The sequence below is a fragment of the Apis dorsata genome, unplaced genomic scaffold (genome assembly GCF_000469605.1).
Source record: "Apis dorsata unplaced genomic scaffold, Apis dorsata 1.3 scaffold_877, whole genome shotgun sequence".
NCBI classification, from domain to species: Eukaryota; Metazoa; Arthropoda; class Insecta; order Hymenoptera; family Apidae; genus Apis; species Apis dorsata.
The window spans coordinates 11781-39581 of record NW_006263994.1 but is presented as its reverse complement, the minus strand read 5'-3'; the positions used below and the strand labels follow the sequence as shown (position 1 = coordinate 39581).

Sequence of the window (27801 nt, the reverse complement as noted above, 5' to 3'; positions counted from 1 at the left end):
TATATATTCTTAATTATAATATTTAAAAATCAATTAAAATTACTCTATCTCTAAATATTTTAACCAATCAAATTATAATCTTCAAAATTAATCAATTAAATCTATATTTAAGAGACTTTAAATTTTTGATTTTTCAACATTCTATTTTTTGAATTTATATTTCCATAAAAATTTAAAAAAAAATAAAAGTCAGATAGTAAAAAATTCATAATATATTCATAAATTCATAATATATATATATATATATATATGTTGTATTAAAAAATTACTTAAGGATTAAGGAACATATTATAATTAAAAAACCAATTAATAATTATTATGATTTACCAATCCAAAGAAAACAATTTTAAATATTTAAAATAATTCTCATGCACCTTATGATACTTTTGAATATTTACATACAAAATAGATAAAAATTTAGCAAATTACATAGAAGTGTATGAATTCCTGAAAAAAGAGCAGAGGTAATATTTTAGAAAAATCAATTAAAAATTAAAATGAGCTAAAAGATAATAATAATTAATTTATTGTTGCTATTCTTATTCGAAAGTAATGGATTTAATTTTATAAAATGTTTTTAGATCTTACTTTTTGCATTCTTAATTATATTTGTACTTGAGATATAATATATAATTCAAATTAATTAAAATCAATAATATTAATAATTAATGCAAAAATTTTAAGAAATTAGAAATAAAAAATAATAAAAAATTGTAATAAATTATATAATTTTAGATAAATTAATTTTAAATATTTTCATTATCTTTATGGAAAATTCATTCAATTTAATTATTAAATAGATATTTATTGTTTGATTTGTTTTAAATTTTAATTTTTACATTAATTTAATATCGAATCATAAATACTTTCATAATTGTTTTGTGAATTTACAAAAATCTATTAAAATTAAAATTTACAAATACAATATAAAAAATATATATAAAATTTGCGATAATTTCTTATGAATTATGAATAAAATTTGAAAAGGAACCTAATAATTATAATTGAATTAATAATTAGATTAAGTAAAATTTTCAAGAGAACTTTTTTACCCTGGATATGAAGTTTTTGCATATTTCATAATGTATTATTGATAATATATTCTTAGATACGCTTATATATTATTAATTCCAATCTACTTGAATTAAAGTTTTCTATCATGTATAAGTTATATGATATCCTGTAAAAGAAGATCAGTTGACATTATCTATTTGGTTTTAATATATATATATATATATACTATTGCATACAAAAAAATTTTGAATTTAATTTTATGAATGATGTTTTGCTATAAATATTTTCAACATTTCATTAGATACTAAAAGTAAAAAGTAAAAATTTCAATATTTGTATTTCTATAATATATCGAATCAAACTGCAATTGATATTCGTGTATACAGAGTGTCCCAGATTTTTTCCTCCATAATATGTTTTATGAACAAAAATAAGAAATAAAAAGTTGTATAAATATAAATTTTATTTAAAAGTTACAAAAATATAATGGATTTGTTCTTTCTTTTATACAATATAAGAATAATGATCAATATTTATTCAATCTATTTACAAGTTTAAAGTTAGTTAAAGATTGAGTTAAAAAATTAGAAATGGTATTTATATAAACATATTTGTATAATTAAATTAAATTAATATCGATAAGATATTTTCATTTTATTTAGAAGAAAGAACAAATTCGTATTATTATATTTATATTATATTTTTGTTATAACTTTTATGACTAAAATGTTTGTATAACATGTATATATTAACATTTTTTTCTTATTTTTGCTTATATAACATGTTATAGTTTGGCAGGAAAAATTGGTAGGATATTCTATATATATTTATATTTCTTTGGCTAGTAGAATAATCATTTTAACAATAACAATATAAGAACAATAAAATACATCATAAATAATAACATCATTCATTATCCAATTAGAAATAAGATATTTATAAATTTCTTATGTCCAATTTAATCATTAACACAGTCTCCTTTTTAATTAACAATAAATCGATTAATCATTAATAATTTATTTTAATTTCAATTCCTACATAATGTCGCGAGTATTAATAATCGAGACATTAGCCAAAATATTTCATATTAAATATGAAAAAGTAAATTACTAGTAAAATGATCGTTGTGATCAATTGCGAGGATAAATTTCTATAATGATACAATTCGATATCTGTGATTGTTAACGCGCTTTTAATTCGATATTATTAATATGAAGAAAACCAGGATTGCATTATTATCAATATTCGGGCAGTATCGAATTGTTTCTTTTAATTCTTAAATGGACTCATTTGGAATGTTTTACCGATCAAGCGAACAATATCGATAAATCAACGACGCAACCGAAAAAAGGCGGGAGCACTAAATTTTATGATTTTGCACTATGTGTTTCGAACACAATGACTGTGCTTTTCTCAGTCTTAAGCTCTTCATGAGGAGCGGTCGGATGTGGACTTGGTCTTCGGTTTCCGTCCAAGTAATTTACGAAACGAGGAGGTCCATCTTGACCGAGTAAGTCCTGTTGTACTTTGCTCATCCGGTTCACTGCAACTAAGCGATTCACTAATTTTTCTGCTTTTTCCGCTGCTACTGCTGGTGCTACTACCGCCATTTTCATAACATCGTGATCTTCGATCTCCGATTTCCGAAGAAAACCTAAAAAACATACAAATTTATTATAAACAATATTCTGTCAATTGATTTTATTGATAGAAATAAAAAAAAATCAAATATCTCCCAATAATTATAATTTTTATTAATGTGATTATCAAAAATTTATGAACATCTTTTTATTTTAATATTTATTTTAATTGAAGTTGTTAACATCCCAGTTAAAATTCAATATATTGAATAGTAATGATCAATATAGATATAAATAAATAAGATACAAATACAAATTTTATATAAATATATGCAAGTCATATGCAAAGCATTTAAATTTTGGATTATTAAAAAATATATAAACTTAAAAACCCTATCACTAACCCTGAATCGGATGAAAAGGCTCTAGCCGTAGCTGGAACACTTGAATTAGCCGATGAAAGTGATATTTCAGCAACAGGAGTACTTGGATATGCTTCGTCATCGGATGCACTATTACTACTAGTTGTACTGCTATTGCTGCCATTACTTCCACCGGCACTGCTATCAACACTGGAATCATCAATGAAACCTATTTCTTGATCGGCTAACACTGAAATAGTTCTCTGTCCACGCGATGTTGTTGCAGACGTGCTGGGTCGCAACCAGGTACGTAGATCCTGTAGCGGCGCTTGAAGGCACTTGAAAAGATTTCCACTGAAATTTATGCAAATAATAGATAAATCATTTTTGATTTCTAACTATATTATTCTCTTCATTAACTATATTATTATAGATTATGTATTCTATAGCATATCAATTCATTAAGAATTGATTTAATATATAAAATTAATAATAAAATTTATATAAACATATGTCATATATTCTATTTATTTTTAAATTACAACAAATTCGTTCTTTATTATTATTATAAAAGTATAATTTCAAAATAAAAAATTTTGAAATTTACTTTAAAAGCATAAATATTTGTTTATTAAATATTAAATATATTGTATATTAAATATATGTTTGTCATTTTTTAATTAGAATACTTTAATACTTAATATAAATAATTTATTGTATGTAACATAAAAACAAGATTAAAAATATATATATATATGTTTACATCCTTTTTTTATGGATTTCACGTATTAAAATTATAATACGTAGTACGTACATATAGTGTGTTAGGAATTAATACATTTCTCCTAACTATGAGTTACTTACTCGTCGCGATAATCATCGACCTCAGCAAAAGTGCGTCTCGCATACAAACAGACAGAGCACCGTCGACGACGGCGGCAAGATGTGGCATGTATTGTTGCTGCACGAAGATGTCTCGCTGCATGTCTCAATGTCATAGTTTCTCGAGTCAATGCTGCAACACCTTCGTCTCGTCTACGTATTTCCTCTCCCAATTCTCCTTGTTCTATGCGCAATTTTTCTTTTAAAACTTCATTCTATAGATATAAGATATAATATATAAGTAAAATTATTGATTTCATCATATTTATTGAAATGGATACTTTGCTCTCTTTAATTAACTATTCTATCTATTTATTTTTTCATTTTTTAAGATACATTGCTATATTTAAAGTTTATCTTTTACTTTTTAAATAAAGTTAAAAAGCTATTTTATTTGTTATTGCTTATTACTTATAGCTTAAAAACTTATCAATTGTTTTTTGAAACACATATAGATAATAAATTTTAATTAAGGAGAGCAATATATATTTGTTTATCAAATTATTATCACCTCTCTTTCAAGAGCATCTCGTTCAGCACGAATAACAGTGGCCTGTCTGACAACATCCTGCCGAGCCCGTTCAAGAGTTTGTCTCGTGATCTCATTTTGTGCTAGTTGCATTTGTAGACGTCGCAATGTAACTTCGCGTTGTTTCTCCAACCGATCCCTGGCAGCTATGCAATTATCCCGTTCTGTCTTAGCTCTCTCTACTTCTTCTTCCAGACGAAGACTACGTTCCAGTTGTAGAAATAGTTCGTCCTCTTTACCTCGGAGTTCCGCCTCGCAACCCTCCAATCGCTTCTCCAACGATCGCCTGGTTTCTTCCAATTTATCTCTCTCTGCCTAAAATCCAGTTAAACCCGTATTCACATACAATCGTTATTAATAATATTAGTTTTATTATAATTTAATATTTATATAATTATATTTATAATATAATTTTATTAACTTTCACCGAATAAATAAGCTTCAGTTAAATAAATATTTATTAGATAATAATAATAATTTATTAATTTTTATTGAATAAATATAGAGTACAGAATTATTATTAAAAATTGAAAATTCATAGATAGAAAAAAATAATAATTTAATTGATAAATTCATTTTCAATAATAGAAATAATAATTTCTTCTTTTGGATCTAAATAAATCTTGTATCTGCTTTTTGATTGACTGATTCATTATGTAAGAATTAAAACATTAGTTTCGGCAAGAATTTTTCAAATTCATTAAAAGCTCATTTTCATTCTTTTCTTCCTTATTTTTTTTTTTTTTTTCGTTTGTAATCGAATAAAATGGACAATTTTGGAAGATATTATCAACAAACGGCTTTAAAGATAATGATTATCAATCTAAAATGTGAAATGTATATCTATAGGAAACGTTAAGAAGATAGACCTAATTAAAAAAGAGAATGGAACAGAATATTTCCAGTACTGCATTTGATTTCATGGTCATTGCTTTTGGATGCTTCCGTTGCATTTACAGACAGTTGCATGCAAATACCATCAATATAATTATATTATCGAATCAAAATTTTACAATTTCAATGATATACATTTATTTATATTTACTTTACAAAAAAGATATATATATTTATTCTAGTATTTTTATTTTTTAGATTTTTTTGAAATCGTAGAATACTTTTGATTATTAAAAAAATATTAAAATTATAAAGCTACTAATCAAAATTGTAATAATAATAATAGTAATCATAATAATTTTTTATTAAAAATCTATTAAACATCATAAAATTGCTAAAATGTTATAATTTTATAATTTTGATTAATGTTGATTAAGAACTATATATAAATATTAATTATATAAATATATAAATATTAATTTGCATTATTAATATAAATCATTTAAATAACATCTTACGACGTAACAATCTCTATACATTATAATATCTATACATAAATACTAAGAAAAAATATTTATAGAATGAACATGAATGACTGCGTAATGTGGCATAGCGTTCGCAAATCTATTCTGTCATGTTCTCTATATATTGTATTCTTAAATGTATCTTTATATTATCGATTGCATAAGTGCTATTAATCATAAATCATCGATTTTTTACGTTATCTATCTGCATACTATCTGTATACTAATTTGTCACGAAATATTACAATTTTATGCCTATTCAATCGAAAAAAATCACTAATCGAACAAGGAAGAATGATGTCGCTGCGACTTGATCGCATCTAGTGCCGCACTAGATGCCAGATTGTAGGTCAGGTTAGATGGGCAAGCTAGACTCTCGATGGTACGAGGTTAATGAACGTTATATTACGAATAATGACGGAATCAAGTTCGATATGCATATTACAAGTCTGAGTCCAAATTCAATAGAAATAATTTTTCATAAAGTTCAAATATTATTCATAGAATATAATTCATTTGTCATAAATATATTTCGATGTTGAAATACATACATAAATGTGGAACTTCTTATAAATATAATTATCAGAAATTAAAAATATACTATTGAATTCTTATTCAATATTTATTTTTATACAATAAACAGAATTTCTACAATTTTATTTTAATTTTTTCATTTGTAATTATTTAACAATAATATTTGATTGATTTATAGGTTAGGAATCCTCATATCCATTGAAATAAAAAAAAAAAAAAATAACGAAAAACTTCTAAAACTAAAGGATGTAGAGTCTAAGAATCTATCTAACATAGAAAGTAACAATATTTCTTGATTTTTACAAAATTTGTTCATATTTAAATCTATTTGCTATATACTTCCCATCATCCACTAGTTCCCATCACTAGTTCAAAATAATTTGGAACAAGTTGTTTCAAAAGCACTCTTTCTGTCCTTCAACAAAATTAGGTGGGAATGAGGAAAGAGACAAGAAAAACCGAGTAAAAGAAGAAAGAAAGTCAAGAGGGAAAAAGAGAGTGTTAGTGATCAGCTCGAGGAGACTGTTGAAAGACGAGATGCGAAACCGCAGAAGGAAAAGCAGAATAACGAAATGTAAAAACATTTCTTCTCCCCTCTGAACTTTTTACCATTCTCTTGAAACCGCTAGATTTTGTTTCTGCGGTTTTGTTTCTCCGACGATGACCACGGTAAATTCTTCGCGGCGAACAGTAGGATAAGCAGACATACAAGTGGCCGCGCGTCCATTGGAAGGCCAAGGGGAAACCAACGCCCACGGGCGAAATCCAACTATATGGCCTTCTTGCAGCTTACACCTCCGCTATACTATTAACCACCTACATTTTTTCCTAGACCTCTTTTCTCAAAAACTTTATAAATTTCCTTTTCTTTATTAATTTATTAAATTTCTTTTTCACATTATTTTTAATTCTTATAATTAATTTATTTTTAATTTTTTGACGATGTAATAAAATTACAATTCAAAAAATTCAAATTCAAAAAAATTACAGGCAATTTAAAAATTATTTTTTTATAGTAAAATTTTTCGTAATCATCCGTAGAAAATTAATTTAAATGGCAGTAATTTACTATTTCCAGTAATCAATACATATTATAATTCAACATATCTTAAATTTATTCATAAAAATAGTGAGTAAATATAATGAAAGTATACTTAATAAAATATATAAATAATTATAAGTAGAACAACAACAACGGTCAAGTTTGTACAAAGCACAAATTTAAATTTCTATAATTTCATAAGATTAAATTCATTTTAAAAATAATGTCAATAAAAGTTTTCTCGATAAAAATTATCTAAATACGATAAGAAATATAATGGATATCTATTTTTTTTTTCAATAATCATTTTAAATATCTTAATAATAAATAAACTTTAGAAAGTTATCTGATTTATTATGTTTGAACTTATTTTTATGAGGAATAAAATCTTATCAATTTATTGACATTTTTAAAAAAATAAAATGGAAAAATTTAAATTTTTGTAATTGAATATTCTACCACTTTTGATCTATTACATATACATATATATTTATTATCTTTTCTTATCGAGGAACTTAAATTTCAATAAACATAGTCAAATGCAATATTTTTGGAAATTATTACCTGCTTTATGGATTTTTAGCGCATCGATATTTTAGGGTATTACTGTAAATCTAAGATTTAAAATTTTATAGCCAATAAATTTTAATAAACGCATATATTTTTATATCTTTTCAGATATCTTATTCAAATCTTAGAATTAAATTAGGTTAGGTTAATCTTCGACATCATTTTCATTGGAATATTCGTTTCGGGCATTGTATTCAAGTGGTTAAGATCATTGTTCCTTGGCAACTTTTTTTTAGAACCGATGTAATTGCACTTATATACATATTTAGTTGGGTGAAGCCTACATTCCGCTTGTTTCTTTCGAACTGGGTCAAATCTTGAGAGTCAAATTAAATCTTGTCGTACTAGTTAAGTATCTCGCCATTATATATATAAAACGGTTAATTGGATGTCAAAATATATCGAGAAACAAATCCAGTATAAAACGAGAGAAAACGTTTTACAAAAATGGAATGTCCTATCTTTGCCCTTCTTTTTTCTCAATTGTTTTCCAAGTATAATGTTTCAATGGTGGAACTTTTGTTGATGTCAAATTTCTTCATAAGGAATGTACATTGATACTAAAGAAACGTCAAATAGATTCACTCGACATGAGAAATTTTGTCTGTCAAGGTTTACGGTTACGATGTTTGAATGGAATTGGTTATTCCAACAGAATTGTAGAACGTGTAAAGAATGAAACGCGTCGAGCTGTACTGTATACGGTTTTTAACTCATGACTATCGTACATAAGAACTTCTTTCTCAGCGATATTTGAACGTGATATGAGAATAAAAAAAGAAATGTCTGCGAGTTAAGTTAATAAAAATTTCAACAACCTTCACGCGGATAACAGATATTTATTCAAAGAATGAATTTTAAAAATATAGAACGTACATACAATTTTTCAAAAAATTATTAACTTAAAAAACCTATTTGATAAATTAAATTAATTTTTCTTTATTACGATGGAACGATAAATTATGTGTATATTATATAAAAAAATTGCCAAACTTATACGAGATATTTGGTTATAGATATTTAAAATTTAGATATTGAAAAAATTTTTAAATCAAACTAGACAAGAATGAAGAATAAAAGAATGATGTTTTCGATTTTATTTTTTTAATTATTGATTTTCGTATTTTAACTTGAAAAATTATTTTTTAAATTTTTAGATATCAAAGCTAAGTATACGAATATAATAAGTAAATTTTTGTGCGCATGAATAAAATGCAAACATACGTGCATTATCACGTTGACATGACTATATAATTCGTATAGTCGATTTGAAGAAGAATGAAATATTATTTAAATTATACTATATCAAAACTTTTTGCTTTTTACATATGTAAATTGTGATTTTTTTTATTAAATAAAAAAATTAAAAAATAACGACAAAATAAAAATAAAAATAATTCTATTAGTTGTATGTATGTATATCAAATTTCTGAATTTCACGAAAAATGCCTTTAAAATCGATTAGATTATTATCGATTGTATATTATATTATTAAAAATCAATTTCAATTAATATTCCATGTAAATATACATAATATTTGTATTAATAATCTATATTAATTAATATAACTTTTCAAACAATTTCGTTAATTTTTAAAATTTTTTTATAAAAATTCGAAATATTCGATGATAAATAAATCAATAAAAAAAAAAAAATTTTTTTTAATTTAATAAAAGTGTGTCTCTTTCAAGAGAAATAGAAATCGAAAAGTTTCTCCTCTAGTTTACAATGGGAGTGGCATCTTATCGATACATTTCTTTTAGATAATGAATAACCCGTAGAAAGAGTCCGTTTTCTCTCGCACATTTTTACGGATAATATTGCAACAGGCGAGAGCAAGTTGATTTCACTCGCGGCGCTAACTCCCCAGAGCCCAGATACCATCAAGCGGACTAACAAGATCGCGGAAGGACTTGGATCTTTGTTATCCATCTCGACGATTTAATTGCTTGTTGTTACGCAGCTCTTATAAAAATTACTTTGCGTTTTATTTGTATTTGGGAGACTTTCAAAATTCATTTGCAATTTTATATTAATCCTGATTATAATTATATAATAATTAAATATTATATAACTATATATAATAATTGTGAAAAGATATTCTTATTTTTTTCCATCGAGATCTGAATCATAAAATTACAGACATATGCTGACTTTTCTACATTCCGGTAATCCACTGATAATCTCGATTCGAGTTTACGAAACACTGACGTAAATTACGCTACACGCTTTCTTTACATGATAGGGAAAACGATCCACAGATTTTCTTCGTCACGTTTGATCAAACTCAATGATTATATATGTTTAAAGTACGTTTAATTTGAAAATGAGTTTCTACAATAAATTGAATCATGATAATAAATTATTTTTCATTTTGCTCTATCAAAAATAAAATAACGTCTATTAATTTATAAATACATATTTAATAAAAACTTAATTAATTTTTATTCTTTTTTTTGACAACAACTATGCATTTTGAATTTTAAATATAGAATTTGAATTTCCATGTATATTAGATCATATGAATAAAGGATTATGTCTTTGAAAATTTAACAAGGCGACACTAGCGCCGTATGACTACTATTAATATAGTCTATTAATATTCAATATATTTTAATTTGAATTAATATAATTCAATCTCAATTGATATCTTTTTACTTTTCAAATATTCAAATTGTTATAATTTTCTACGAACAAGAAGAAATAAATTTTTAATGAAAACTACGCTTAAACTAATCATTATGATATTAACATCGATTCTTATAAGTAATTTCGAATTCATTGTATTTTATTTCATAATTGATTTTTATAATATGATATTTACTATTCAAGTGAATACGTTTATTTAGAAAGTCGAATTAAATGCAAATCGAGTTGAATTTATTTATTTTTAACACATATTGTATAGATATAAATAATGTTAATATATTCACAGAACATTTTTGGAAAATTGATACTAAAGACCAAAATAAATAAAAGTTACTTATTAATAACTTATAAATAAATCTCAATTTTGTATATTAACTTTTGTGTTTATTTTGTACATACCTTCACTTCATGGTAACGTTCTTCCAAGTAGTAAGCGACACCTTTAGCCTCCTCGTATTTAGTTGCCAGAGCGACGTACTTATCATAATGACGCTTGAACAAGACAAATCTGAAAATAGAAAGTAACATTGTGTATTAATTCCATAATAACAATAATACTATTGAAAGTTTAAAGACGAAATCCTGAGAAAAAAAATAAGAAACTTATAATAATACGATCACATGACATCTTTTCGTAATATCATTTTCATTTATTTCTAACGAATATTTCTCGACAATGTTTAAATTCCGCGAGATTTTTCACGCGATCGAACAATCCCAAATATTATTATAGTCATCACTATAATAGGAAAGATTCAAATCGCAATTAAGAGGCGAGATAATTCACAGACAATTCCTGAGACAACAATTACAATTCCTTATCTCGTATTTTTATCACCAGACGCGCAACAATCCCATTTTCCTATCAATTTGAGCTGGATTCTTCATCAACGCGATCTCTCGTTAGAGAGATCCGCCGTTTGGAAACCGGAAATTTGCTCGAGTCCCACGCGAGGCTAAGTAAGCGAACAATATTCGCGACAACATAACACCGAGAAGGTAAAAAACGACCTTTCGGTCATGATGTGTCCTGACTAGGCCCAGCGACTGCCACGAATTCTTTCGAGATAGTTCGACTGATTTCTCTTTCCCTTTTTCTTTCTCTCTTCTCTCTTCTTCTTAATTCCCTATATAATCCGTTGTCTTGCACCAAAAACTTCCTCTCTCCGGCTCTTTTTCTCTTCGACTGGGTTCACTCACTGACACTCGCGTCACCGTTACATCGCATCGTGCATTCTCTCCGAGACTTTCGCTTTCACGATTCCCCGATAAACGCGTTGTGCGCCTACTTTGGGATCCAACAGCGATCTTCGATCGTCTTCCGGGTTTGCTCATCAGTTAAACAGTCTCTGTTCCTCAAGAATCAGTCCGCCCGTCACGCTTTTGGACAGAATCTCCTCTATCGTGCGAAACTTATCTCGATGTAATTCTAGACGGGCTAGAAGAATGAATGCGATACGATTCACCGAGTTTCTACTCTCCTACTCTTTTCGATCTTCGAGGCTTGCGTTGCTTCTGCACCGATTGGAAAGCTGATCCTGAATCATCGAGCCTGTGTGCAATCAATTGAATACTCGCGCAACATTGTTCGCGCAATATGTAAATTAATATTTAAGGAGACGATCTAATTATCAATAATCTATACTTGATTAAGAATATTGACATGGTATAATGATAATGATGTTCTCACGTATAAAAGAATTAAGTAGAATAGAGATATTAAGAAATTTTGCTTTTTTAAAATTATAAATAAAAATTAGACAGAGATTCTATGTAAATGAAAGAGTAAAAAAAAAAAAAAAGATTTGAAAACCAAATTTTTTTTTATTTTCTTGATCTTTTCTTTAATAAAATTTTTATCAAGATATCTTTGAGATATTTGTAATTAAAATAAAATCAAATATAATATAATTTGAATTATATTTATTTATTTAATACTAGAATTATCAAATCAATTAAAATTGACTAATTTCAGATTTTTGATTTTGTATTAAAGATACATAAGCATTTTTGATTAATGTTAATATTATATTTTTATTCAGATAAAAATATAATTATAATATCTAATTATTTAGATATTGCATAATATTATTTTAAGAGATTAGTCACTTTTACTTAGTGTATAATATTGTATTACAGCGTATATATTTAATATGTAATGATTATAATTAATAATTCTAATATTAATAGATAAAAAAAAATATTTCAATCATCAAATTAATATTCAAATTATATGTATTATTATTTGATATTATTTCAATTAAAAGTATAAATAAATTTTTTTTTCATTAAAAAAAATTAAAAATAAATAAATGTTAGCATTTTTTCATAGATATTTAAGCATTGAATTATATTTTTTGTGCATCAAGAAATTCAGAGAGATGTTAAAAGAGGTTTTTCTAATAGTAAAGATGAATAATAATTTCAATTATTAGGCCTAATTTAGTAGTTTGCAATTACAAAATATTGTATTTTGTACTTTAATATAAATTTCACTTAAATTTCTTATCTTTTATTGTTTAAATTTTTTACTATTTATTTCATGAGAACTGTAAAATGACAAATTATTTTTTATTTATTTGAAATTGATATCATTTCTTGTAATGATTAAAATCATAAAATAATATGTTTATTCTAGTATATAATATATATTACTAGAAATAATTTTAGAGAAAGTAACTATTATACTTTATCTGTGATCAGGAAACGATAAAATAAATTTCATTTAAATTCAATACATTGATAAAAATCCATATAATTTATTTTAAGATTTTATATCTAAAAATAATATCATATAGAATCGCGTGTTAATAAACAAACGAAATTAATCTTATGTTATTCTAGATATCAAATTTTTATTTCTATGTATAGTGATAGAAGTTATAGAATTAGTAGACTAAACTTACACTTTTCTAGCATAAATGTCAACTAAAGATATAAAAATGAGATAAAATTTTTCAAAAAGAAATTCCTTTTATATTTTATCAAATTATATAGAAAAACATAGTGAATAAAAAAGAATTTATCTATTATATGTTATTTTTGAATGAATTAAATACTATATGAATATTTCAGAATGAATTTCATTGATCAATATTACTCCATATTTCAATTTAGAATCTTCATAATTTCTATACTTCAATTATGTTTTATTATTATACAATCGTAAATTTAATTTTCGTAATTTAATTTACAGTACGATGACTTATATACAGTTCATAGAAGAATACGAAATACGAAAAAACGTTGAAATATATCTATATTATTATCGGCACACTGTTTTGTCAAGGTCTACCGAAATTGAAAATTATGCATATTGTTCACGGACTAATGTTCCTGTAGATAAAGTAGGAACTTGGATCGATAAATATTCACATCACAATTCGTTCATAAATCGAATCGTTCATCAGTAGAGAAATTGGTAATACGAATTAAGCTGGCATTTATCGTAAGCAACGATTCGTACCGTTTGTAGAATGACGGTTTTCAGACAGCTTTCTAACTTGAGTATTCCAGTGAAAGGGCTAACGATGTTGAATATCGACGCGTCCAAAGATGGCGCGGTAACCACAAAAGGGTGCGTTAGTTTCTTTTCCTATCTCGATCTATGTGCACTTTTTTCTTCGAGAGATCGAACACGATATACGCGCAAAGGAAAGTGAAGACATGTTTCTGTTCCCGTTTGTTTTCGGTTCTTATTTGAAAGACGGTTTTTTTACATATTAAATGCGTATTTTAACGAAATCCATTAAGAATCTAAAAAATCAAATAATGAAATTTTTACATATATAATTATTTATCTTTTGCCTTTAAGATATGTATCTTGAAAAATAAAAATGAATATAAATGATTAGAAAGAAATTCTTTAATTAGTTTTATTGTGATAAAATATTGCTTGGAGTTCCAAACTATAAAAAAATTTTTATTAAAATTATAAAATTATCTTATATTAGCTGATTATTTTTAATCATTTAATAATCAAAATCATAATTTATTTTTAAATCATAAATTATTTCTTTTATGATTGTATCAGAATTTTAAAAACGTCCTGTATTTTATATTATATTATCCTAATATTTAATTATAAAATATGAGTTTACTAACGTTATCAACAAATCTATTATTACTAGGTTCAGAGTGAAATTTATTTTTCTTTTTTTTTAAATTTTTTATTATTATATTTTTAACGTGATGAATTTAATTTTCAAATGGAATTTTGAAAAATAAATAAGTCTGATACATATGATTTCTAAGTTATCTTTTTATAAAATTAACAAGAACAAAGAGAATAAAATCTAATCTAAATTACTGAACTATATTGAAAAAATATTGATAATAGCATAGAATTGATGTCGATTGCAAAATTTAATGATTTCATTGATTTGTTTTCAATTATTATAAAATTTATTTTTAAGCAATTTTTTTTAATTTAAAAAAAAATAAATTGCGATATCAAATCTTAATGTGTCTTCGTAAAAAAATAGCTTTCCACACAGATTAGATCTCTAGAATAATATTGTGAAAACTATTCCAATTGTCTATTTGAAATATATATTTATTTAATTAGTTAATAAATCTATATAAGGTGAATCAGAACACATATATAAATATGGTAAGAAATTCATGATTCTATGTGAAAAAATAAGTTAAAAATATAAAATAGAATTTATTCGAGATTTTATTTTCGAATAAATCGAGAAAATTTTTCAAATAAGATTGATTAATTCCCGATTAGATACGAATAAACTATTGAATAGATAATACTTTGATAAAAAATATAAAATAAAATTTTATTTTAAATCTATTTTTCTGAAAAAATCGAGATTAAATAATCAAGAAATCGAGTTTGTAAAAATGAAGATATTCTCTCTTTATATTATATCCTTGATTTTCCTTTTCTTCAACGCATTTTCAAAGCTCCATTGAGTGAAAGGAATGAAAAAAAAATATTATGACCTGTTAGTGCCAAAGGATATTTGGGTTTTTCCCAGCTTTATCTGGCTATATTGTACTTCACAATATAAACGATAAATTTTCAAATTCAATTATTTCGAAAACTAATTTCTAAATAAAAAAAGTTTATTTTATATTTTTTTTTCTTATTTTCACATGTAGAATTATTTTCTATCGACAATTTATTTATATTTAATTGTAAAATAATTAATTTCATTTATATTTAAAAATTTTTCGAACTCGATTTACAAAATAAAATCTCAAATGAAAAAATTTTATTCTATCTTTATTACGATTTATTTTTTCACGTAGAATCAGCCCTTACTATATTTTTCAATACAGATTCATTCTGCATGTTATTATACAAATAATTTCCCGTATTTTAACCGGATATCTCGAACAGTCGGTGCTATAATATTGCTCAGTTCAACGAGAGAAATATAATAGCGAAGCGGAATTATTTTCCGATCATTACTCGTCAAGACTTCATAGTTAGTCTCGTTCCTCTAAATAGAATCATACATTTTCATGATATACGTGTTTTTCTTACAACATTTTAAGTAATTATATATATATGTATTTCTATAAGAATAAAATAAAAATAATCATATTAACATTTTATATATATTTTTCCCCGAAATAAAAAAATAAAAAAAAATTGCGAAGAATTTTATTAATTTTTTTTTTCAATGAGTAGAAGCTAATATATGTTTCGAAAACGAGTTGTATATATGAAATAAATGTCATCAAATATTTCAGAAATCTAAATAGAGACCATATGATACTTCTTTCATTCTAAGCATCAAGATTAGATTCATAGATCAGATGACATTCAATATTTTGCCGTAATTTTATAATACATCTAGTATTCCTGATATATTTCAATATAAGTTAAATAGATTATTAGATTAACTTATAGGATTCACTCAGCTGTAATATATATATACATATACAGAATAATAATTTGAGTGAAAAATTTCTTATGAATATTAGAAATAGAAAGCTCTTCGTTTGAAAGAAGAATAAATTCTATATATAATCTGATCAATCAATAGATTCTAGACAATTCGTTTTATAATATAATCTAAATTTTGCTATATAATCAAAAAAAAAAATACAGGAAAAAATATATTAATTTCTGTTCTAAAAAATATATAATTATTATTAGATAATTCTATGGATGCAATCGTTAACATATAATGTATAATAAATTAAGCTATTATATCAATCAATCTTATATTACAATATATTATTAACATAAAAATGTCGTATAATAAATGCGTCCAAGTTGAAAATATATGCCATATAAAATTCTTGAGGACATAAATTATTTCCAGCATATTTTCATCATCGAAACACATCATCGTGCGTTTTCTGGAACGAAGGAAAATAACTGGGAATTATTTTAATATGGATGTCTAATTAAAGGATGCAACATTAAAATATTGAATTAGATGCATAAATTAATTCCTTCTTATCATAAATAATTGTAAATGCTAAATAAGAAATAATCTGAATATAAATTTTTGTTTTCTTATTTCTGATAAAAATATTCTTTTCAAAGAATAACCTAAGAATAATACTACTACCTAACCTAACTTAACCTTACTTATTGATTGACTCACGCAGAATCCTGTTTATGTATGAAACTTGATCATATTTTAAAAATCGATTGAGATGAACGGTAGATAATAATGGATGGAAAGCCAAGAATTGGCTACCGGGACGAGGCAAAGAAGCTGCTCTCAAATATATTGCTATCTTTAGCTCTGTTCTTTTCTGCACAATCGCTGGAGAGCCGACGGTGCTCGATACCGGGCACGAGTCAATGGTCACGCATCGAGGAACACGTTGATTTCGATTCTGATTCGATGACTACCGAACATTGCATCGGATTATACCTATTTAGGCTGGACGAAAACTATTGTCGTCGCTATCACTGCGAAATAATAAGTGGGGAATTAGGTCGCGTACACTTTCGTTCAAATTTCCCGCTCAACATAACCTTTTATCTGTATCTGACGAAAACCGATTATAGAAAATTTTTTGCGACATTCGTTTGTAAGTTAAAAAAATTATTCTTGATAAAAAATGTTAACGTTGATAAGATTTTGTTTAAAAAATTTGTATTATCGTGTGCAATAATGGAACTAATTTTTATTTAATAATTAATCTTATATAAATCACTTGAATTTTTTCAAATCAATACTTCGATTTTATTGATTAAAATTAATCTTATCAACCTAGTCTGTATTAGTAATTGATAACAATAGTACATTATTATTTGATATATTTCTTTGTCTTATTTTTCTTTATCTTTATTTTTCTTTGTTTTAAAATATTTAAAAATAATTTGAATTTAACGCTAAACTATTTAAATCAAGAAAAATTATTTCTATAATCTACATTTTAATTAATTCATGAATAGTTTGAATCAATATTAACAAGTTAGATTAAATATTGACAAATTTCGAATTTTGATAATAATACATTGTTTAATCAGTCTGCTAAAATAATTTCTAATTCATTCTAACTTGTAGAATGTCTAAAATGTAGATAGTAGAATGTAGTAATGCTTTCGCATAAAGTATTTGAATAACGGCGACTATGATCGGAGTTTAACATGGAGCATCGTGTTGCCAAAAATGAAAGTTATATTTAACCCATTCGCGATTCGTATTTTTACCGTTCAACATGCATTACACATGAAATATATTCTATATCTGTTTCCAGTCATCTTTCAAAGAAATAAATTTCTTTCGAGCGATAAGAAAGAAAAAATTAACGGAGAAAGAAAAAAGAATTCCATGTTCGTGTTTGAGATTAATTGTTTCACTTTGTTTTATAAGTAACGATAATAATAGAAGCGCGTGGTTATTTCTAATTACCGACAAAATTACCGAAGTTGTTGAAACCGAGGAGAGCTGATTAATTGCACCGATTAAATCGTTTTAAGTGGACGCCTGCTGGCTTCTGGAGTCGTTGCTAGTTTCCTTCAAAACTGTTTTCATTGAGAACGAGCCTTCAAGCCCTTACGGACGGAAGCCGCTCCTTCTTCATTAAAAAATGAAACGCTCCTTGCTTTCCGTTTTCAAACGCGATTGTGTATCTATACGCATTGCACGTGCACGTCTACAAATCAACTAGAATAGTTCGTCAATGATTCAACTCGTCACTTAAATCGAGCTATACACACGCGACGACCGAACCGGAAACCGGATTCTTTTTTTTTATTCTTTTTTGTACTATACGAGTTCGTGTGCTCTAACGAAAAATTCAAACGATGATAAATTCATCGTTGCAAAAATATATTCGAATGGAAATTTTCTTAATGGGAGTTCAATCTTTTAAAATTTTTTTATTTTATTTTTTTTAGAAATTTTAACATAAAATTTCATAAAAATACATAATATATCAATTTTTTTTATATTTATTAAATTAGAATCAGATCGAATAAATCCATATGACTTGAACTGATAATTGTATAAATTCAAAAAACGTATTACGTACGTAAACATATTATATATGAATTATGTATAGAAACTCTTAATGATATCTATGAAATTAATCGAAAAAGAGATAAAAATATAGATAAATATAGGTAGGTATAAAAATATAGGTAGATATACATATTACATATTTTAATCTTGTAAACTCTCTTTTGCCTTATCTCTTGATAGAGAAATAATTTTACAGTATATATGTGCATATAATTGAATCGATCTAGTGACGGATTTAGTGAGATGAGAATCTAATGATAAAATTTGTAGAATTTTTAAATGTTCTTTTTAAAAAAGAACATATACAAAATATAGAATTCAATTAATTTTTCAATCTTTTCAAAATATAATAATAAAAAATATAATATAAAATATTACAAATTTATAATATATAATTTATATTCTTGTATATTTATAATATATTTTAATAAATTTAAAATATAATGGATTTTAAAATTATTCGATTACAAATTATAAGTTATCAAGAAATAATGCATTTTTATTCTATTCGTTGTTATCAATTTCTTTGTTTTTAAATTTTTTTATTATCATATTTGTACTTCAAAAAAATTTGCTCACAAATAATCTTTTGATTAAAGTAATCGGATTAAGAGATTTTTGTTTTAAGAAAAGATAAAAATATAAATATTGATAATATTTGATAAAATTAGTTTCAAAAAAAGATAAAATATAAATACTGATAATAAAAATCAATGATTTCGTTATAAATAGAATGAATATAAACTTATGTCAATAGAGATTATATACATAAAATCAAATGATGCAATACTACATTAAGTATTTTAAGAAAAAAAAATTTCATACGAACCTGTAGAGATCATTTTCGGTGACAATATCTCGAATAGAATCCTCAGGATCAATGCGATCTGCTGGAAAACCGGCCGGTCTCGAGGACAACAAGGGACACGTTGGTTTTATGGTGGTGTCAGTGGCCTCATGGAGGGCGCTGGCCGCGATAAGGTCATCCTCGGAAGCGGTACTAGGCAGAGGCACGTTAGGACTCGGAGATCGCGAGCCAGAAATCACACCGAGTAGATCCTCGCTTCTTGAATGTCTCATTTCCATAGCACCGTACCTTCCAGTTGTCGTTGTCATCGTTGCACCGAATCACTATATACTCGATTTTTCCACGACCCGGTTAGACGGCCGTCCTCTTTTCCTTCGTCCTCGTTGCCACGACCTCGACAACCCAAAGGAACCGACCACGATCTAGTCTTTGCTACTCCCATTCGGGCTGGCCTCCTCTTACTACCTCTTATTCGACTCCCTAGAGAATCACGATCCACTGATTTTCATCTCTGAGATATTTTCTCTCTTTCGCTCTTCTTTCTCTACCTCGTCGCACCTTCGCGTTCCTTTTCCACTTCCACGAACACGTCTTCCGATTCCTTCTTCTTTTGCAACGAACCAGAATTCCTATCGTCTTCTTCGTTCTAGTTCATCACTTGATATTTCTTAGCGCACGATTTCTCTTTAATACTTTTTTTTATAATCTTTCAAACAGGATGGCATAATTGTTGCGGCAAATAATAACATTCAATTAAAATCTCCGTTAAATTATTGGTATACGCTTTCTTAATTTTTGATGAGAATAAGAACGCATTAACGTCGCACGAAATAGCAAAGGTAACGGACCTCCGCATGAACTATTCGTTATTCGCACGATAATACACATTACTAAATTCATCACTATTTTTACTCTTTTTGTTTTGATCGTCTTTGATTTAAATATATTTTTATAAATTAAGAATATTAAAATACCATTAGAAAAATACCGTGTTCATTAACAGAATAAACAAGATCTTTATTGTGGATGAACTTATATTTTAATAATTGCAAAAAGAACTTATTCAATCGGTCATACACAAAGCACAATTTACGAGTATAATTGTTGATAAAATTCAAGTCGCCATTTTCGTCCATTGAATTCTATGATGAATTCTATTGTACTTATATCTCTCAAGAAACACGGGACACGGAATACACACGCCAAATAGGCTCGCTTTGTAATTAAAGTAATTAGAAAAAGGAGGGTGGTTCTTCTCAACAGACCATGCGCGGTGAACGCGATTCACACCAGTACCTAGGACTGTCCACTTTGAACGATAAGAATACACAAGACACTCATCACACGATTTTATTTCTTATATTCCTTTAGCATACTCTTCGCACACATTTTTCTGATGTTCCGCCTTTCTTCAACGAGCCACAACCGAAGTCTGCCGTAACGGGAACCGAAGCCGCTTTGTCCTTTCGCAAGGAAGGGGCATGCGAGAAAGGATATACGTGTACCTGCGCTCTTGCGCGTTCGCAGTAGATATATGTTGACATTGAATAAAATGTTCCTTTAATACAAATGGGTTACAGGTAAAATTCTTCAACCTTCTCCCTTTCTTTCCGGTAAATAATTTTCATTTTTGGAATCACTGCTTTCTTTTTGTTGTTCTTCTAACGCCATTGAAATAAACACACCATAACGTATAATAAATAGATATAATATTTTAAATTATAATATGGATCGAATTTTTTTATTTTTTCATAACTTTGTATATAACAACTTCAATGATGATTAGGTAGGTTAGCTTTTGTGAAATAAATACACGCATTGTTCAATAGAATATAGTATGTTACACCATAATGAAAACAAAACATAAGATTATTAGATCATTTAGTAAAAATATGAAGATATGACAATACGATTATTTATTGAGTTCAAAATTTTTTAACTAATTAATATTACACAATTATAATATTACCTTAACCAGTGTCCAAAATTTTAATCTTGTTTTTCCGACTTTCATGTTTGGCAAAATTATGTATGTAACTTCCCTATATTTCTTCCTAGAACAACATGGCAACTGTTACATGACAAATAAATGTATCTTTATATGATCATAGTGAACACTGGCATAGACTATGTAGATAATAGATTTATTATTATCTTTGGTCTAACTCAACTTATGTAATCACTATACAGCAAGCATAGTATAAATTTTTTATATTAGAGAATTTTGTGTTTTACGTTTTGAAATACCGATTGCACAAAAAATTCAGATTTAATATGCTTTAATATAATTAAAAATGATGCAATTTAATTTAATTTGATTAATTAATTTGATGGAAATTAATTTGATTATTGAAATATTCAAAATTCAATGTATTTTGAATGTAATTTAATATTAGTAGAATCAAATAGCAATAAAAATATTAATATTTCGTAAATATTTTTACATATATAATATTATACAAAATATTATATATTATACAGAAATATTATATAAATATAAAAATATAAAAATATATATAAAATATTCATATGATATATAATATGATAAAAAAAATATATATATATGATATAAAATATAATTTATAAAAATATAGCGCCATTTTTTGAAAAGTTGCTCAAATTCGTCACATTTTATCGATAAATAATTTATTATACTTGTAATACTTTGTAATACTTCTTGAATGATATTATCTATTTCGAAAATATTAAATTTTTACATAATTTTAATAGCTGAAATTAAAATTTAATTTTACATTAACATTAATGTATTGACTATTGTAATTGTTGTCATTAATTATTAATTAACTGATATTAATTATGAGATAAATAGTATAGATCAATCATATTGTCAAACAGAGAATAGTAGTGATTATTATTAATATCTATTAATATAAATGAATTGAAAAAATTGTTGAAAAAAAATTATATATTTTATATATATTTTTATATTTTTGACATTATCTTTAAAATACTATAAATAAAATTTATATAAATAAAAAAGGAAATAGAAAACAATAGAGATAGATTAAAAATTGATTTTCAGTATTATCTTTTGAATTTTAAAAACATCTCTTCAAAGACAAGGTAAAATAAAATAAGAATTGAGATTTAGTGTCTTTTCTTAAATATTTTTAAAAATATAGAACCAAAAATCAATTATTTACTCTATCTTTGAAAAAATTTTTTGTTTTGTCAATTCAAAAGATGACATTGATTGTCAATTTTTACATTATTTTTATTTTTTTTCTATTATTTATCTTTGTTTATATTTGTTCATTTGTTTTGACTAGTTACTCCATCTCTTTGAGAAACGTTGAATTTTCTTACTATTGAGAATGAAATAAATTGATTAAATAAATTTTGTTTTTACTTTATATTATATGATATCAATCTTTTTCAATGTTTTAAATAATCCAAATGGCTTATAATATTAAAAATTAAATAAATAACATCAAATAATAAAAATAAAAAAATAAACAAAAATTTTTTTAATGGAAAATTATATTATCATTGTATGTCATGATCTATTATATATCATTTGTGGTGAAAAAAATGAATTAGATATTTAATAATATATATAAGTCTATTTTATATTTAATCTGTGATATACGACAATGAATATTTTGACATTGATTGTTCTATCTGTTTCACGTAGATGGCGTGCCGGTGGTGTTTCTATGCACCGCATTATAGAGCGAGTATTTGTCGATGAAATAAAGAATAATTTGTGCTGTATTATTTTTATTTTTAATTAATTAATATATCTTGCTATCTTTTTCATTATGACCAGTTCTGTCAGTACAAATCCATCAACCCTATTGCCTTTAGGTAAGATAAGTTTTGTTTACATTATATTTCTAACCTTACTTTTTTTGATCGTAATATTACTTCATTGTATTAAATTTTAGAATTAGTCGACAAATGTATTGGTTCTCGGATACATATTATTATGAAAAATGATAAAGAAATTGTCGGCACTTTGTTAGGCTTTGACGATTTCGTAAATATGTTACTCGAAGATGTGACAGAAAGCGAAGCAACACCGGAAGGAAGAAGAGTCACCAAACTTGATCAAATATTACTTAATGGAAGCAATATCACAATGGTTAATAATTTTTTTTTAATAATAGTTTAAATTAATTTCTTTAATATAAGTATTATTCAAATTATTTATTAATTTGTTAAATGTATACAGTAAACTTTTATGTGATATTTTTATTATCATTTGTAATATTTTTGCAGCTTGTACCTGGTGGAGAAATGCCTGATACGTAAAAGATGATTTCTTTCATTATATGTTATATAATCAAAATTTGATTATTAATTCATACGTATCTACTATAGAATAATAAAAATTTCTATTAATTAAGGATAATAATTGAAATAAACATTAAGAAGAAATTAATGTATCAATTTTAGTTATTACTTCATTAGTTGTGGGCCTTTCAATAGTATTTTGTGACCACATTTGTTTATATAATGTTTTATAAGTACCTTTAAATTCATCATCAATATTATTATCTATAGGGCGATGCCCTTTTGCAGAAAGGTAAATAATTGTATGACTATGCAATCCAGCAAATGGTAATTTTCTAAATAACATTTGCCAAGCTACAATTCCTAAAGAATAAATATCTGCTGCAGGAGTTGGTCTATTTTGTTTTATAACTTCTGGAGCAATATATCCTGGTGTACCCTAAGAAAAAAATCTTTTTAATAAGCAATAAACATCATATTATATAATAGAAACATACATAAAATTTATCAATTTCATTTGGTGCACCTATTAGCACTGAACTACCAAAATCAGTAAGCTTTGGTTGACCATTTTTAGACATTAAAATATTTTTAGGTTTGACATCCGCATGAACAATACCAGCATTATGACAAAATTGTAGAGCACAAGTAATACTTCTTAATATACAAATTCTTTCATTTTTAATTAATATTGCTTCATCTAGACGATTTTGCAAGGTAGTGCCACATAATTCCATTGTTATTAAAGACAAAGAAGCACCTTGTTCTATCATTAACACTTTTACTATATTGGAATGTCTTAGGAAAGAAGCATGTTTTTCACTCTTTAACATATTAGAATATTTTTCTGTTTGTATCATTTTAGCTGCCACTTGTTCACCTATTCAATATATAATATTTAAATATGCTACATTTAAAATTAAAAAAAACATTAAAAAAATTGTTTTACCTTTATACAAAGCTTTATATACAATACCGAATCCGCCGCTTCCTAGAAATGTGCCACATTTAATAGGAAAACCATCTTTTAATATTTTTTGTCTGTTAGGAGTATCAATATTAAAAGGAGATAATTGGTTTTTGGTTCCAATATTATTTTTATAAACATTTTTTATAGGAGTTCTTGGACTTAAGTATATTCTATGATAATATATAAATATTAATTAAAATGAATTAATTTATGCATTAAATTATTTTACTATTGCATTACCTTTTATCATTTTTTAATATCTGTGGTGAAATTTTATAAAATTTGGTTGCTAATTTTTGAGGTGAAGCCATTTTTATACTGCATATATTATATAAGAACAATCTTTTTATCTTTCTTAATATTTAAGAATATATACTTTCTTAATATTTAAGGACAACGTAATGAAAACACATATTTTTTACTTTGTATATGTTAGAAATTTTAAGTAAACATTAAAAAGGTAAACACCAATCATATGACAATGAATAAACACAAAAGTATAAGAATGTTAATATTATAATGATTACAAATGTTTGTATTGTAAGGATATAATTTTAAAAAGTTACAAAATAGAGAGGAAATAATATATTTATTTGTTTGTCTAATATAAGGCATAAATCATCTACTAGAATCTATTACTAATTATTACTTTTTAATACTGTATGATAACTAGATTATGTACAATTCTTTTATGAACTCATAACAATTCATACTTATCTTGATAATCTTTCAATATAGGTAATATCAGTAGTATGTATATGATAACATGTTAATGTATTAGATATATCTAATGAAATTCAGTGTTAAAAACTTCATGCTTTAGTATATGCTCATAAGTACTGCTAACGTTTGTTCTTATAATAATTCTGGACCTCTATCACAATTATGCAGCACAATATTCTCGATTCATAGCTTTTGTATTTTTGTATAAATAAGTAATAATAAGTAATGCGATTATATTTTTGTCTTTATGTAAATATTAGGATTAGAGTTGAGTTTTTAATAAAGTACTCTTGCGGATTAGCAAAATATTTTAACCAATTAAAATAGAATGTTTTTTCTCTTTCATAATAGCATCTAAAATATTCATTTTAATGATTTTCTTTTTTATTGCACGTATTTAACATACGATGACATTATTATTATCATTATTATATATCTTGGTCTTGTTTAATGTGAAGTTTTACATTTGGAACAATAATTATTATTGTAAAATTAATAGTTATCGTAAAATAGTTATCAATACTGATCTATTCTTATAACAGAAATAAAACATTAATTAAACATTTAAAAAAGATTATTTCAATATTCTTTAATTTTGCTTATATATTATTTTTAAATAAGTATATCATGATAAATTTAAATAAACGCTGTTTGAAGTAATTATGGCTTAAACTTTTTTAAATTATTCGAACCAAAATTATTTTTTCTTGGTTTTATTGTTTATCAGGTACTTCTCTAAATATATATCTGGGAGTACCTTTTTTATTATCATTCAAATATATTTTTTTTTCTTAAAATTAAATATTCTTTAAAACAATAAAAAGAGAATATTACAAATTGAGGAATTTTTTCATTATATCATAACATTATAATTTTTAGAAAAAAAAAGAATACGAATTTATATAATATAAATAACATGTAAATATTTTTTATTGCATGAAAACGTACTATTGAATTTTAAATCTTATAATAATTAGATTGATTTAAAGAGTTGTCTTATATAATGGCTTATATTTATGAATATGATGTTTTTTTTATGTAATAAAGCGTTTATGGAAAATTTTTATTAAAAAAAGTAGAATAATTTCAAAGAAAGATGAGTTTATAATCGACGTTTATAATAAATTTTACTTTTAAGTACACATGTCGAAAATATAATGAAATCTGTTATTATTTAGTTTTGTAAAATTTAAGTTCAATTTTGAGATATTTATAAAATATTATTTTCATCTAAGAAAATAACGTTAAAACACACATTTATTGAATATTGCTAAATGATTGTAATTCTTCGCACTAAATGAGTTACACGGTCCCAAAGAAACTAGATGTATAATATTAATTGATGAGAACAGCTAATGATAACTATTCGGACAATTTTCTTATAAAAGATTTTTAATTTTCAATTCGTCTACATTATTTCTCTATATAGACGGACCAGCACCATTTTGTAATTTATGACCGTTTGGCACTCTCATATCTCGTGCCTTTACGCCTATATTTTTTCCTGAGCAATGTGTCGTTCATCACCGTTCTCTAGAGGCACCTTTTTATCCCATCAAATCGAAAATAGATGAAACGAATTTTAAGTTTTGATTATGAATATATCAGATAAAATGTAGGTATTGAATATTGTTTTATTTTTATTATAATAAATTATTTTCTATGAAAAAATTATCATAATTTCAATCAGTCTGTAATTCTTGTTAAATTCAAATAGTAACTTTTAATATATATATATATATATGTTTAATTTAATAAAATGTAATAATTCAAATACCTACATGTATTCAATATATGCACAATAAAATACATTTTCTCATTTCATCTTGTTCTAATGTCATTATTGATTATTTACAAATTTTGTAGTACAAAATAATTTTTACGAATTTAACGAGTTAACACCACCGTTGAGAATCAAAATCCTTTTATTTATTTCCCTTATCTACGTCCTTAATTCATTATCCTCTCTTAATTCATTGGTATACATATTTGCTCTTTCATGAAAATAGAGATCTTTTCTCAAGAATTTGCGCTAATATTATAGAATCGCTTTGATATATGATAAGAATA

At 25.2% G+C, this 27801-nt stretch overlaps 3 protein-coding genes across 4 annotated transcripts; 1 reads left to right on the top strand and 2 right to left on the bottom strand.

The window, feature by feature from the left end:
• Positions 1-2185: 2185 nt before the first annotated feature.
• Positions 2186-21635, bottom strand: LOC102678137 (myosin-7B-like). Of its 2 annotated transcripts, none has more exons than XM_006623287.2 (6): positions 19803-21635; positions 10920-11028; positions 4350-4682; positions 3821-4053; positions 2999-3310; positions 2186-2668 (listed from the first exon to the last, which is right to left on the bottom strand). In XM_006623287.2, exons 1-6 carry the CDS (start codon positions 20087-20089, stop codon positions 2443-2445), a joined length of 1500 nt encoding a protein of 499 aa, XP_006623350.1. In that variant the 5' UTR covers positions 20090-21635; the 3' UTR covers positions 2186-2442. The 2 variants fall into 2 exon arrangements, with proteins under 2 accessions (XP_006623350.1, XP_006623351.1); XM_006623288.2 differs by lacking the exon at positions 19803-21635 and adding an exon at positions 11532-12035.
• Positions 21636-23396: 1761 nt separating this feature from the next.
• Positions 23397-24427, top strand: LOC102677864 (U6 snRNA-associated Sm-like protein LSm5). The gene is made up of 3 exons (XM_006623285.2): positions 23397-23609; positions 23690-23886; positions 24024-24427. Exons 1-3 carry the CDS (start codon positions 23564-23566, stop codon positions 24054-24056), a joined length of 276 nt encoding a protein of 91 aa, XP_006623348.1. The 5' UTR covers positions 23397-23563; the 3' UTR covers positions 24057-24427.
• Positions 24030-26529, bottom strand: LOC102678002 (serine/threonine-protein kinase mos). The gene is made up of 4 exons (XM_006623286.2): positions 25249-26529; positions 24988-25178; positions 24536-24918; positions 24030-24477 (listed from the first exon to the last, which is right to left on the bottom strand). Exons 1-4 carry the CDS (start codon positions 25317-25319, stop codon positions 24172-24174), a joined length of 951 nt encoding a protein of 316 aa, XP_006623349.1. The 5' UTR covers positions 25320-26529; the 3' UTR covers positions 24030-24171.
• Positions 26530-27801: the final 1272 nt, after the last annotated feature.